The sequence below is a fragment of the Drosophila erecta genome, unplaced genomic scaffold (genome assembly GCF_003286155.1).
Source record: "Drosophila erecta strain 14021-0224.00,06,07 unplaced genomic scaffold, DereRS2 tig00000126-arrow-pilon, whole genome shotgun sequence".
Classification (NCBI taxonomy): domain Eukaryota; kingdom Metazoa; phylum Arthropoda; class Insecta; order Diptera; family Drosophilidae; genus Drosophila; species Drosophila erecta.
Genome location: NW_020825209.1, coordinates 10,311,412 through 10,325,519, shown reverse-complemented (window position 1 = coordinate 10,325,519; position 14,108 = coordinate 10,311,412). Strand labels below are relative to the sequence as shown.

The following is a 14,108-nucleotide window of genomic DNA, read 5'->3' as shown; positions in this document are numbered from 1 at the left end:
TATACAATTCTAGCTAAGGGGTCTTACAAATTTCTGTCTCCTGGGTCGAATCCTATTTATTGTGGAGTGTGTATAAGTGTGTTTTTTGAACGAGGACCTGAGCACGAGAACCCAATCCCGCCTACAGGCTAACGGGGAGAGGGGCAGCCTTTTGCCTCTACATGTGGTGCGGATGCATTTTCTTCTCCATTTCGGTCTCCACGCGGGCCTCATCGATTCCGGCCACGGTGGGCAGACCTCCTGGCCAGTGGAGCAGCTCCTGCTCGTGCTCCATGATCATGTTGGCCTCCGCTGCAATTGATTCAATATTATAGATATGGCAAGAGCTTCTCTCTAATGCTACTAAATCCAACAATCCAACCCAGACCCACCTTGGATGCGGTGCATCTTGCTGCCGTAGGCCCAGTCCGTGTAGTAACCCACCACGAAGGTGAGCGGCAGGAGCGGAGCCAGCGCGGATACCCTCTTGACCCTCTGGTAGTAACTGGCGCAGCCGTAGACAGCGCTCAGATAGAATCCGCTCAGCCAGTAGAAGAGCTCCCGGTGATGGGCGATGGCCAGTGCCTGTTCCCGCTGCTTGATCTGGTAGTGCATCTGGATCCAGCGCTCCATCTGAGTGTGGTCGCTTCGGTCAGTTGGGTTATGGGAGATTATATAAAGCGATGGACTCACCTTGAGCTCCTGGCACTTGCGGTAGCTGGGATCATCGTGCTCCGGATAGCCACTGCCGGAGGTTTTCTTGCACGAGGCCGTGGCACCCATTTCAATGCGATTGCTGCTCGGAATTGTTGGAATCTCCGTGGTCGGTTGTTGGCCACTCCGCGCGGAGTTGCCACCACAGTTGACAATGGTGCCCAAATCGACCCGTGAATGTGCGCAGGCGTCGTCCTTTTTTGGGGGTTGCTCGGCTTGGAACCAGCGCCATTCAAAGTGACGGCCCAGCGGAGCTGTCAGTTCAGTTGGCTGACTGGAGCACTGCCTGACCAAACAGACTGAGTGGCCGTAACTCCCAGTCTCCGCGTCCGAAAAACACACAAAAAAAAAAAAAAAAAAAAAACAAAGAAAAGGACCCATTTATGAGGCACCTCGGCGCGTGTTTGTTTTAAAAAGAAAAAACGGGTTTTTCCCCAACAACAATTTGGCAAACCGGAAAGTGCGGCAACCGGATATATTCCTTTTATTTCAATAGTCCCCAGTGCAATCCATTGATGTGGCCTCTGTGATAGAAATCGCGCGAATCCTCGCACCACTCCGCCATCAAGAGTTAACCATCCCACTGCCGCTCCATCAGGCGAAAAGTGAGTAGACCATGAGTAGTTAGTTATGATGGGTTGGTTGAAGATTCGAGTCGAAGGGAAAGGCAAAATACCTTTACATAAATCGAGCTGATTGGAGTTTGGGCATGGCTGCCTTTGCTTGATGCTGCTTTGGTAATGACAATGGATTTGCGATTGGGGATGGGACTGGGACTGGGCTGTATAGTACACATATCTACGCATATACGGCGAGAAGTGGTTGCTCATTCGGGGGTTGCAAGTGTCATACGCCGAGCTGACTGTCTTGATTCACACTGAAATAAATTTGGGTGCTCTCGAAGGTCCTTGTGGACATGCCTATGGGCAAAAGATACATTGCAAGTAATCAGATCAATAAAGTTGTCTTAGACGAGAAAAGTAGGGAAACAAGTATGGTAAACACATATTCCGAGGAACAATTACTGTTGAAATGCTTATAAAAGTATATATAAAAGTTAAGTCAGAGTGGTATGCCATTAACCCCGAAATTTGCGCCAATTTAATGCCCTGTCGATGCTCAGCAGTTATAAGAAATAAAGGAAATACCACTAAATATTAATATTACAACTATTTTTATAAGATAATTCAAAAAATGAAGTTTTTCTTAGTTTTAAGAGTTTTGTTTCTATTATTTTTTCCAAGCGCCAAAAATGAAGTTAATTATTTTTAGTTAATATAAAGATGAAAAAAATATTTTTGTTCCTTATTGCGAAATATACTCATATATGAATTACAAAAAATAAAAATTCAAAAATATTACTTTCGTTATGAGCACAAAATTTAAAGTCTATGATTCAACCAACTTGTTTCTATTATTTTTTCCAACACTGTATATATATTTCATTACTAGATGTAATTACACCCTTTTAGGGCATTTCAAATATTTTCGCGCAGTGCAATCGGCGCCTGTGTGGGTGGGTTGAGTGGTGCACCTTCAGCCCACCTTGGCAGCTGTTCGAATGTAAATATTGACACAGGTCTTGGCTCTAATTGCCGCCTAGTTGGAGGAGCGGATCCTGGGCACATGAAGGTGCACAGTAATCGGTCATAATGGCACCTGGTACTGGGAATGAAACATAATATGCTGTTAACTTGATATGCTACTTAGTTCGATGTTCCCCTTAAACATTTAGCTGCCTAGCTAATAGTTGAATCTAATGAGAACAAGATAGCAGTTGGCGTTAGGAGTAAACCAATTATCTTTTAATCAATTATATCTTAATTAATACGCACTCTCCCCGCAGAAGACATAACTTACCGACCGTTCCAGGGTCAGGATGCGCCGCTTGAATGATTGACCGCCTACAGATTCGTCGCTTGGGTGCAGCTGCTAGAAACAAACGAGCAGGAGGCGGTGGCGGAGGCGGTGGTGGAGGAGGAGCAGCAGGCAGCGGCGGCGGCGGCGGAGGAGCAGGGGCGGTACCGGGAGCGGCTGGGGCGGCGGGAACGGGACCGACCACTGGAGCGTCAGCATCAACGACAGCAGCCAGCGGATCAAGCGTCAGTGGTGGCCACCATCAGCACCACCACCACTCGCATCCGTACTCCACGAGCGGCATCAACACGCCGGCGACGGCCAGCACCAGTTCCTCCAGCGGCAACAGCTTGACGCCGCAGCAGCAGCAACAGCAGCAGCATCCGCACCACCAGTCCCATCACGGGCACCACTACGCACACCACCAGCAGCATACCCATCACCACGCGCCGCCGCACTCGCATCATCCGCATCCACATCCACACGGACATCCGCATTCGTATCCACACCTGCGACACTCGCAGCCGGCGTCCGCCAGCCAGTTCAGCTTCAATCCATCGCCGGGTAGCAGTCCTGGCAACGGACTGGGACTGGGCGCTCGCCAGGATGCGGCCAGTGCGCTCAACAGTCCGACGACCATTGTGAACTCCGGTAGCGGCAGCGGCGGCGGCAGCAGCGTCGCCTTCGGAATGCAGCCGCAGCAGCAGCAACAGTCGTTGGCCGGCGGCGGAGGCGGTGGCTCCTCGGCGACGGCGGCTCCGTCCTCAGGCGGTGGCCACAACAATGGAGCCGGGCTGGGACCGGTCGTTGGTGGCGTTGGCGGCGGTGGTGGGCTCAATCTGCTCGGAGGACTGGGCGGCATGGGCGGCATGGGTGGCATGGGCGGTGGAGCAGCTGCCGCCGGCATGGGCATATGTGGCGGCATCAGCAGCACCGTGGGCAGTGCCGCCATCACCGGAGTGCCGCCCATTGGGCTGGGCATTGCCACCGGGATTGGCAACAAGATCATGCTGGGCCGCAAGCAGAGTCTGAAGGGCGGCGAACCCTTCCTGGCCGATTACGGGCCGGAGGAGTCGCTTAACGAGAGCGCCGACATCGAATGGGTGAACAAGCTGTGGGTGCGCCGGCTGATGCGGCTGTGCGCCCTCGTCTCCCTGACCTCCGTATCACTGAACACGCCCAAGACCTTCGAGCGGTATCCGTCGCTGCAGTTCATCACCTTTGCCTCGGACACGGCTGTCACGCTGCTCTTCACCGCCGAGATGATCGCCAAGATGCACATCCGTGGTGTGCTGCATGTGAGTACGGTGCACTTAGAGGAATACCATGTACTTTTGCCATACTCCTTTGCAGGGTGAGGTGCCTTATTTAAAAGATCACTGGTGCCAATTTGATGCTTCCATGGTTAGCTTCCTGTGGATTTCAATCATTTTGCAAATCTTCGAGGTGCTGGAGATAGTTCCAAAGTAAGTAGGCGCAAAACTGTGAAAATAAGTAACTATAATCAATATTGAACGCAAAATCGTCTATCTCAGGTTTTCCTATCTATCCATTATGAGAGCCCCAAGACCCTTGATCATGATTCGGTTCCTACGCGTCTTCCTTAAATTCAGTATGCCAAAAAGCCGTATTAACCAAATCTTCAAGCAAGTATCTTTTACTTCATTCAAATTATAATAATCTCATGAGCCAAATCATGAACTTCGATTTACAGACGTTCGAGCCAGCAGATTTACAATGTGACACTGTTCTTCCTATTCTTCATGTCCCTATATGGTTTGCTTGGAGTTCAGTTCTTTGGCGAACTGAAAAATCATTGTGTGATGAATAATACGGAGTACGATCCATACAAAAGACCGTAAGTAGAACAAGACAGATACCCGTTACTCAGCTGGTTGCAAAGTTGCAAAGACACACATTTATGACCCGAGTGTTTCGGCGCCACGGATTTATGACCTGGGTGTCTCGTAGACACTCGAGTGCCTCGGGTGTCAATTGGGTGATCTTTGTTTTTTACTTGTGCACTTGCTAGCGTGTTAGGATTAATTCCGATTTTGAAGCCAACGAAAAAGGTCGCAATTATGGCAGAAACGGCAGATTTTGTAAAAAAATAAAATTTTAAAATTAAAAAAAAAACAGCAAAATCATAAACACTTGAGAAAAATTAAGTTCTTTTGTAATGCGTTTTAAAATATTTAATATATACTTTTTAAGCCCAGTTTGTTACTATTATTTATAATAATACATTAAAGCACGTAAAAAATTATCAAATGACGTCTTAAGCTTCAAATATTCTTTGTGTCCGAAATGGGGTGCATCAAAAAGCAAAAACACGTGCACGATCTTTTCTTGGGTATTCCCTTTCACCCTTCATTTCTTAAAACGTCTCGCTTCCACCCATTCAAGTTTTATGAATACAGAAAATTACAGTTCTCTGTTTCGAACCGAAAATCGTCTTTTTCTTTTACACACTTCTTTGTTTACTGTTTTCACTCATGCAAGCAAGTGAATTCTGTTTTTGCATTTTTATGCTCTCCATTTTATGCGAGCGGGAAGAGAGCAATTACTGCCGCCACCAAAAAAGTGGCTGCACAGCAGTGATGCCAATATTTTTCTGAAAAAAAGGACAGATTGAGGAAAAAAACGGAAAAAATAGGCTGAAAGTTGAACAAATAACCAGGCAAATGTTATTCATACAAGTGTTTGAAATGTTATATTTATTTTAAAATATTTATTCATAAGAAATATTTAAAATACAATATAAAATTCTTGTTAAGAAATTGATTACCCTACACTTTATTCGTATACAAAGTGCTACTAGATTAATCTCGAGCTGTAAGTAATTAAATAACTATATTATTTTGTCATAATTATATTAGGGAGTGAGATATTGAGGTCTTTAAAGTGAGTAGTAAAAATTGTCTTAAGTAAAGCCTGAAGAATGTTTAACTTACTGTCGGAACACATAGTTATTGGGGCTTTTAATATTTGCTTAGGAAAAATATTTTCTTGTAGCCCTATAATTCCCAACTGGTTCTAGTCAAGACTGACATGACTTCACGTTTAGAGTCACTCTTTTCGGTCGAGCAGTGAGTGTATGTGTAGTGTATGTGTAGTGTATGTGTAGTGTATGTGTAGTGTATGTATGTATGTATGCATGTATGCATGTATGTATTTATGTATGTATGCATGTATGCATGTATGTATGTATGTATGTATGTATGTATGTATGTATGTATGTATGTATGTATGTATGTATGTATGTATTATGTATGTATGTATGTATGTATGTATGTATGTATGTATGTATGTATGTATGTATGTATGCATGCATGCATGTATGTATGTATGTAGTGTTTGTGTTACTTGCACAAAGTTGTAAAAATTGTCTTAAATAAAGCTGTTTAACTTACTGTCGGAACACATAGTTATTGCCGCTTTTAATATTTTCTTAGGAAAAATATTTTCTTGTAGCTGGTTCTTCTGGCTGGTTAAGCATCACTGCTGCATAGTGAAAAACCAATGTATGGCCGTTACGCATCTCATTATTCTAGTGTCTTTGCTTTTACGCTACGAGTAACGGGTATAAAAAGAAATACAACTTTCAAAGTAAAACAAATTAAATTGGCTATTCCCTTAAAGAGTGGTTCACAAATTTTACGTTTAGAACACAGTAAAGCCTTGATGGGACATGATGGCAAATATCAAAGGGTCCATGCATTAATAACATGTAATTTCAGGATTCTGACGATCAATTCACTGGCCATTCCGGATACATTCTGCTCGATGGACCCCGACTCCGGTTACCAGTGCTCGCCGGGAATGGTGTGCATGAAGATGGACTTCCTGAGCAGCTATGTGATCGGATTCAATGGCTTCGAGGACATTGCGACCAGTATCTTCACGGTTTACCAGGCGGCCTCGCAGGAGGGATGGGTGTTCATCATGTACCGGGCCATCGATTCGCTGCCGGCATGGCGGGCGGCCTTCTACTTCAGCACGATGATCTTCTTCCTGGCGTGGCTGGTGAAGAACGTGTTCATAGCGGTGATCACGGAGACCTTCAACGAGATCCGTGTGCAGTTCCAACAGATGTGGGGGGCGCGAGGACACATCCAGAAGACAGCCGCCTCGCAGATCCTCAGTGGCAACGATACCGGCTGGCGTCTGGTGACCATCGATGACAACAAGCACGGCGGATTGGCGCCGGAAACATGCCATGCGATTCTGAGATCACCGTACTTCCGCATGCTGGTGATGAGCGTTATCCTGGCCAACGGCATTGTGACGGCCACCATGACCTTCAAGCACGATGGACGACCGAGGGCTGTGTTCTACGAGCGGTACTACTACATCGAGCTGGTCTTCACCTGCCTGCTGGACCTGGAGACGCTCTTCAAGATCTATTGCTTGGGCTGGCGCGGATACTACAAGCACTCCATCCATAAGTTCGAGCTGCTCCTGGCCGCCGGAACTACGCTGCACATCGTACCGATGTTCTATCCCTCCGGACTGACCTATTTCCAGGTGCTACGGGTGGTGCGACTGATCAAGGCCTCACCGATGCTGGAGGGATTCGTCTACAAGATCTTCGGACCGGGCAAGAAACTCGGCTCACTGATCATCTTCACCATGTGCCTGCTGATCATCAGCTCGAGCATCTCAATGCAGCTGTTCTGCTTTCTATGCGACTTCACCAAGTTCGAGTCCTTCCCGGAAGCCTTCATGAGCATGTTCCAGATTCTCACCCAGGAGGCCTGGGTTGAGGTGATGGACGAGACGATGATACGCACGAGCAAAACTCTCACGCCGCTGGTCGCCGTCTATTTTATACTATACCATTTGTTCGTCACACTCATCGTGCTCAGTCTGTTCGTGGCGGTTATTTTGGATAACTTGGAGCTGGACGAGGACATCAAGAAGCTCAAGCAGCTCAAGTTCCGCGAACAGAGCGCCGAGATCAAGGAGACGCTGCCCTTTCGCCTGCGCATCTTCGAAAAGTTTCCCGATTCACCCCAGATGACCATCTTGCACCGCATCCCCAATGACTTCATGCTGCCCAAGGTGCGCGAGAGCTTCATGAAGCACTTCGTCATCGAGCTGGAGACGGAGGACTCCCTGGTCGAGAACTGCAAGCGACCCATGTCCGAGTGCTGGGAGTCCAATGTGGTGTTCCGCAAGCAGAAGCCCGTTCGCATCATGAACAAGACGGCCAAAGTCCGGGCAGCTGGGAGCAGTCTGCGCAAATTGGCCATTACGCATATCATTAAGTGAGTGTAATTTTGTAACTTATCACATGCGCATTTTGCTGACCCAAATCCACGCAGTGATAGCAACAATCAGCGCCTGATGCTGGGCGACTCGGCCATGTTGCCCGTGGTCGGAACGAAGGGCGGCGGTGGCCTGAAGTCGCAGGGCACCATTACCCATTCGAAGCCGTGGCGCGTTGACCAGAAGAAGTGAGTAGCTGGGCCCTGCCCCACAAAGGCGGCGCGACCCGTTTGATGTGTGTCCACTACCAATTCGCAGGTTTGGCTCCCGCTCCATCCGCCGCAGCGTGCGCTCCGGTTCCATCAAGCTGAAGCAGACGTACGAGCATCTCATGGAGAATGGTGATATTGCAGCCGCGCCGCGTGCCAATTCCGGACGCGCCCGTCCCCATGATCTGGACATCAAGTTGCTGCAGGCCAAGCGCCAGCAGGCGGAGATGCGGCGCAATCAGAGGGAGGAGGATCTGCGCGAGAATCATCCATTCTTCGACACACCGCTCTTTCTGGTGCCGCGCGAGAGTCGCTTCCGGAAGATTTGCCAGAAGATCGTGCACGCCCGCTACGATGCCCGTCTCAAGGATCCGCTGACCGGCAAGGAGCGCAAGGTCCAGTATAAAAGCCTGCAGTAAGTGGAGTGTCTTGCTCTCTAAGCGGAAGATTGTCGTATTGCCGACTAGCTAAGCCACAATATTAACTGGAATCCTTTGCAGCAACTTCCTCGGTCTGGTCACCTACCTGGACTGGGTGATGATATTCGCGACGACGCTCTCCTGCATCTCGATGATGTTCGAGACACCCAACTACCGGGTGATGGATCATCCGACGCTGCAGATCGCCGAGTACGGGTTCGTTATTTTCATGAGCCTAGAGCTGGCGCTGAAGATCTTGGCCGATGGCCTCTTCTTCACGCCGAAGGCTTACATCAAGGATGTGGCCGCCGCCCTGGATGTGTTCATCTATGTGGTGTCCACGTCGTTCTTGTGCTGGATGCCCCTGAATATACCAACCAACTCGGCGGCCCAGCTCCTGATGATCCTGCGCTGCGTGCGACCGCTGCGAATCTTCACCCTGGTGCCGCACATGCGGAAGGTGGTGTACGAGTTGTGCCGCGGCTTCAAGGAGATCCTGCTCGTATCCACGCTGCTCATCCTCCTGATGTTCATCTTCGCCAGCTACGGCGTCCAGCTGTACGGCGGTCGCTTGGCCCGCTGCAATGATCCCACGATCTCGCGGCGGGAGGATTGCGTCGGCGTGTTCATGCGCCGTGTTTTTGTCACCAAAATGAAGCTGACCCCGGGTCCGGATGAGTCCTATCCGGCGATGCTGGTGCCGCGCGTGTGGGCCAATCCAAGGCGTTTCAACTTTGATAACATTGGGGATGCCATGCTGACGCTGTTCGAGGTGCTCTCCTTCAAGGGATGGCTGGATGTGCGCGATGTTCTGATCAAGGCCGTGGGTCCGGTGAGTTGGACATGGCTATAATATAATTGGAAATGAAACTCAATCGCATTTACTTCGCAGGTACATGCCGTCTATATCCACATCTACATATTCTTGGGCTGCATGATCGGTCTGACCTTGTTCGTGGGCGTGGTCATTGCCAACTATTCGGAGAACAAGGGCACCGCCCTGCTCACCGTCGACCAGAGGCGTTGGTGTGACCTTAAGAAGCGTCTGAAGATCGCCCAGCCGCTGCATCTGCCGCCCAGACCCGATGGCCGGAAGATCCGTGCCTTCACCTACGACATCACCCAGCACATCATCTTCAAGAGGGTCATCGCAGTGGTGGTCCTGATCAACAGCATGCTGCTCAGCATCACGGTTTGTACCTGGTGATTTCAGTGGTTGAACGAGTCACGAAGTATCTGCATGCATATATGTAGGAATGTTTCGTTACAATGTCTAGATCTAGATTGACATACTTACATGCTAATATAACGAGCTACATATCGCATGCCCGATTTCAACAAGTTTGCCGAAGGGAAAACATTGATTAAAGTAGCTAAGCGTTTTCGTTGCTTTCAATATTATTCGAGATTCTGTACCTAATAATCTGAATATTTCCATATTTAAGTTAAACAATCGCTGGAAAATTAGCGAAATTCTCTCTCTTGTACATTACATTGCATTAACTTCAAATTGAATAGATTATGGAATATTAGACTAATCCTATCATATACCATAACTATTATAGTTGCGCATATTTTCAAGACATATTTCTAATGATAAGTGAGCAGCCAAAAAGTATGCTTTTGACTGTCACAACTGAAAGTCTGAGTGCAAAAGTCATAACTAATAACTGCATGCCAGCACGTTTGTACAAATGCATATATACTATAAAGAACAAAGGTGGATAGTGAGTCACCATCGCTAGCGAATAGTACGACTAGTACGAATACTACGAATAACCCGAAACCAAACCATAGCAAGATAATGAATGTATGGCGTTATGAATTGAAACTGTAGTATGTGACTGCTTAGAGCGTAGAGCTTAGAGCCTAGACCTTATAGATTAGAGATGGTAGCAGTTGCTATGATCTAAGCCCTCGACCATCTATCGCCATAGTCTTAGTCTTGTCTCTTGTCTCAATTGTCTGCTGCAGTGGATCAAGGGAGAGGTGCATACGGAACGCCTGGTGATCGTCAGTGCGGTATTGACCTTTGTCTTTGTGGTTGAGGTGGTGATGAAGAACATTGCCTTTACACCGCGGGGCTATTGGCAATCTAGGCGCAATCGCTATGACCTCCTCGTCACCGTTGCCGGTGTGATTTGGATTATATTGCAGACCATTCTGCGGGTAAGTTCATGTTGCCACAACTGCTGTTGTCAACCACCAACCACCACCACCACCATCCTCAGTATGCCAAAATCACCCAGTTCACACTACACACTACACACATTGCACATTCACACATGCCCCGCTGAACAATAAACAATGAACAATGAACACTGACCAGTCTGACCTCTGACCTTTGACCTCTAATCTCTGACAGAACGATCTGTCCTACTTCTTCGGCTTCATGGTGGTCATCCTGCGCTTCTTCACCATCACCGGCAAGCACACCACACTGAAGATGCTCATGTTGACCGTGGGCGTGTCTGTATGCAAGTCCTTCTTCATTATCTTTGGCATGTTTCTGCTAGTCTTCTTCTATGCGCTGGCCGGAACGATTCTCTTCGGTGAGCTGGGTGTCCAAACCAAACCAAACCAAAGCAAAAAAATTAAAAAAATTTAGAAAAATAATCTAGAAAACAATAAAAGGCTAGAGCCAGAGCAAGCCAACTTGGGCCATCCGCCAAACCCCCGCCCATCCCTACTGACCACTCCACCCGGCTGATTCTCGTTTCAGGCACCGTCAAATACGGCGAGGGCATCGGTAGACGGGCCAATTTTGGTTCACCCGTCACCGGGGTGGCCATGCTCTTCCGGATCGTCACCGGCGAGGACTGGAATAAGATCATGCACGACTGCATGGTCCAGCCGCCGTACTGCACCTTGGGTAACAACTACTGGGAGACGGATTGTGGCAACTTCACTGCCAGCCTGATATACTTCTGCACCTTCTACGTGATCATCACATATATCGTGCTGAACTTGCTAGTGGGTAGGTCTCCCTAGGAATTAGTAGGTCACTCAGGTTTAGTATATGGCATATACAAGTATGTTTATCCACAAGTATTGCTTATAATTCATTTGGCTTTTTACAAAAGGAAATATTTAAGTTTGCACAACCTTAAGAATGAAACTGTAGGCCAACTTCCTACACATATTTCAAAATCCATGCAAACTGAATGAACTTCATAAATTTCTGAGCTACAATAGAGATTAATATAGCACATTTCCCTTTCTGCAGCTATTATCATGGAGAACTTTTCGCTCTTCTACTCCAACGAGGAGGACGCCCTGCTCTCGTATGCGGATATACGCAACTTCCAGAACACCTGGAACATTGTGGACATCCATCAGCGTGGAGTGATACCCGTGCGCCGGGTGAAGTTCATCCTGCGACTGCTGAAGGGACGACTCGAGTGCGATCCGCAAAAGGATCGCCTGCTGTTCAAGTACATGTGCTACGAGCTGGACAAGCTGCACAATGGCGAGGATGTGACCTTTCACGATGTGATCAAGTGGGTGATTGTGGTCCATAGGTTGATGTAATCTACATTTTGCATCCTACGCCTTGCAGCATGCTGAGCTATCGCTCCGTGGACATCCGGAAGGCTCTGCAGCTGGAGGAGCTACTGGCGCGCGAGGAGTTCGAGTACCTGGTTGAGGAGGAGGTGGCCAAGATGACCATTCGCACCTGGCTGGAGGGGTGCCTTAAAAAGATTCGGGCCCAAAATGCCAGCGTAAGTTGCGATGCTGTTGCTTATGAATATAAAATAATGTTTAAATCGTGCAGAAGCAGCAGAATTCGCTGATCGCTGGCCTGCGGGCAACCAACGAGCAGCCGGTGATGCGGCCAAATGTCCAAGAGGACAAGGCTCCCCTGGGTGCGGTGGACAAGTCGGCGATCAGCACGATCAGCGGAGCAGTGGCCGGCGCCTGTCCGCCAACCAGTGACGCATTTTCGCCGACCTTCAGCTCCACGGAGAACGAGGAGAAGGACGGCAGCAGCAGCGCCGTGGTGCAGTTGCCCCACTCGGAGACATCGTTAGCCGGCACCGGAAGTTCAGCGACGGTTGCGGCGACGGGGGCGACGGGTGCTTCAGCGGGACTTGGCATAGGACCATCGGCTGTCCAGGCCACCGCTCGACATGTGATGACGGTCGGCAAACGGGGCTATGCCCTCAATCGATCCGATTCGACTGGCAGCTCGGCGGGCAGAAAATTCCTGGCACCCACCTCCAGTGATCCCCAGCAGCGTTCGACGCTGAGCGACAAGGAGCGGCTGCACATCACCAGTCAGCAGCGGAAGAAGAACTCGATGACCACATTGCCACATGCCGGCCAACTGGGCCAGCTGGCCAAGCAACGCGGCGGCGCTGGTGAGGCCACCAAATCGTCCAGTTTCTTTGCCCAGCTGAACAGCGAGATTGGCCAGTTTCATTATCCGACAATAAACGCTGCAGCCGCCGCAGCTGCCCTGCATGGCTATGGACACGGACATGGCCATGGACATGGGGCACATGGTGCTGGTCATGGTGGTCATGGCGGTCATGGTGGCCATGGAGAGCACCAGCAGCATCATCACCATGGCGGCGCCCTCGGCAGTCCGTCGGCCATGATGAGCCAAATGATTGGGAGCAGTGGGAAGCTGTTGCCGTTCAACAACCAGGCGAATGCCGTCTATGAGGTGCACGACTGGTGGCAGGAACAGGTCCTGTGTCCGCAGACCAGCGATGACGAGATCTAGCAATGGCCCAACACCATTCGTAGGTGGACGAAAAGCGGAAGTCGGAAGTTCCGCAGGGGAGGTGGAGCCTAATAAACATCATCATCGCCTAGTGGCCTAGAAATTTTTTGTATAATGCCTATTAAGTGTAAATGTATCGGCCTCACAATTAACGGTTAACAATTCTTAACGAGTATATTTAGAGATTTAGCTATAGTTTAGCACTGGGTAAAGGTAAAATGAAAGTGTAACAGAAGTTAGAAAACAAAAGGGGCAACCATTTGTTTTATGTTTTGTTGTTGTTTGCGTGCTAGATGGTAAATATGATCAGTCAGTCGGTAACTTTGTTATAGCTTAAATATATAAAGAAATATATATTATATATATGTATAATGAGTACATCGCATATGGATTGCATATGTCTTACGTATAGTGCAAATTTATAAGCGCGCTGCCTCACCAAAACGGAGCATTGAAGTTCGTTAGTTGCCCAAAACTCAATGCAAACTCAAAACGAAAGCCAAAAAATCCATCGTACAGATTCGAGCTAACCAAGTTTATACCACAAGTAGTAGCTGTAGAGAAAGACAGACAACCCCAGACACCAAAACGAAAGAGATGCCTATTAAGATATTTTGAGATTAGCCAAAGAACTCAGCACAAATTAATATTAAAGTTATTACTACGAGTATATAGCCAAAGCCCCATTCAATGCGACCTCCCCACTCAAAAAAAAAAAAGCGAGCGTAATAAAAATCGTTGAAATTGCAGAACGTTTTAAAAAAACCCTCTCTTGGCTGTTCAATGAATGAATGGGTCTCCGTGTCGAGGGAGAACGTGCGCCCTTCGGCTTGGACGAACTGAACTTGCCGTAATCTGCGGCTTATGCAAACCCGTGCCCGCCTTACGGAGCAGGTGCGTGCGTGCCAGGGGGCGAACGAAGCATCCGTT

General features: G+C 48.5%; 2 protein-coding genes across 3 annotated transcripts; one reads left to right on the top strand and one right to left on the bottom strand.

Annotated features, from left to right (window-relative positions):
• Window positions 1-30: 30 nt before the first annotated feature.
• On the bottom strand, window positions 31-926 carry LOC6550580 (plasminogen receptor (KT)). Its single transcript, XM_001978145.3, has 3 exons — window positions 673-926; window positions 372-612; window positions 31-291 (listed from the first exon to the last, which is right to left on the bottom strand). The coding sequence occupies exons 1-3, from the start codon at window positions 760-762 to the stop codon at window positions 158-160; spliced, it is 465 nt and encodes a 154-aa protein (XP_001978181.1). The 5' UTR covers window positions 763-926; the 3' UTR covers window positions 31-157.
• A 27-nt stretch (window positions 927-953) lies between these two features.
• On the top strand, window positions 954-13,927 carry LOC6550579 (sodium leak channel non-selective protein). 2 transcript variants are annotated; one of them, XM_026981688.1, is made up of 16 exons: window positions 954-1,298; window positions 2,540-3,848; window positions 3,904-4,016; window positions 4,086-4,196; window positions 4,265-4,408; window positions 6,291-7,820; window positions 7,878-8,009; window positions 8,107-8,445; window positions 8,531-9,281; window positions 9,342-9,641; window positions 10,424-10,618; window positions 10,815-11,001; window positions 11,172-11,426; window positions 11,676-11,949; window positions 12,009-12,171; window positions 12,225-13,927. In XM_026981688.1, the coding sequence occupies exons 2-16, from the start codon at window positions 2,586-2,588 to the stop codon at window positions 13,176-13,178; spliced, it is 6,711 nt and encodes a 2,236-aa protein (XP_026837489.1). In that variant the 5' UTR covers window positions 954-1,298; window positions 2,540-2,585; the 3' UTR covers window positions 13,179-13,927. The 2 variants fall into 2 exon arrangements, with proteins under 2 accessions (XP_026837489.1, XP_001978180.2); XM_001978144.3 differs by having other exon boundaries at window positions 8,080-8,445.
• The last annotated feature ends 181 nt before the right edge of the window (window positions 13,928-14,108 follow it).

Excerpts from the sequence above, each read along its gene's own strand:
- LOC6550579 (XM_001978144.3), top strand. The coding sequence starts at position 2,586 with ATGATTGACCGCCTACAGATTCGTCGCTTGGGTGCAGCTGCTAGAAAC. Across the intron at positions 4,017-4,085 it reads GTGCTGGAGATAGTTCCAAA|GTTTTCCTATCTATCCATTA; the intron begins GTAAGTAGGCGC and ends CGTCTATCTCAG. Across the intron at positions 11,427-11,675 it reads CGTGCTGAACTTGCTAGTGG|CTATTATCATGGAGAACTTT; the intron begins GTAGGTCTCCCT and ends CCCTTTCTGCAG.
- LOC6550580 (XM_001978145.3), bottom strand. The coding sequence starts at position 762 with ATGGGTGCCACGGCCTCGTGCAAGAAAACCTCCGGCAGTGGCTATCCG. Across the intron at positions 613-672 it reads GCAAGTGCCAGGAGCTCAAG|ATGGAGCGCTGGATCCAGAT; the intron begins GTGAGTCCATCG and ends GACCACACTCAG. Across the intron at positions 292-371 it reads CAAGATGCACCGCATCCAAG|CGGAGGCCAACATGATCATG; the intron begins GTGGGTCTGGGT and ends AATCAATTGCAG.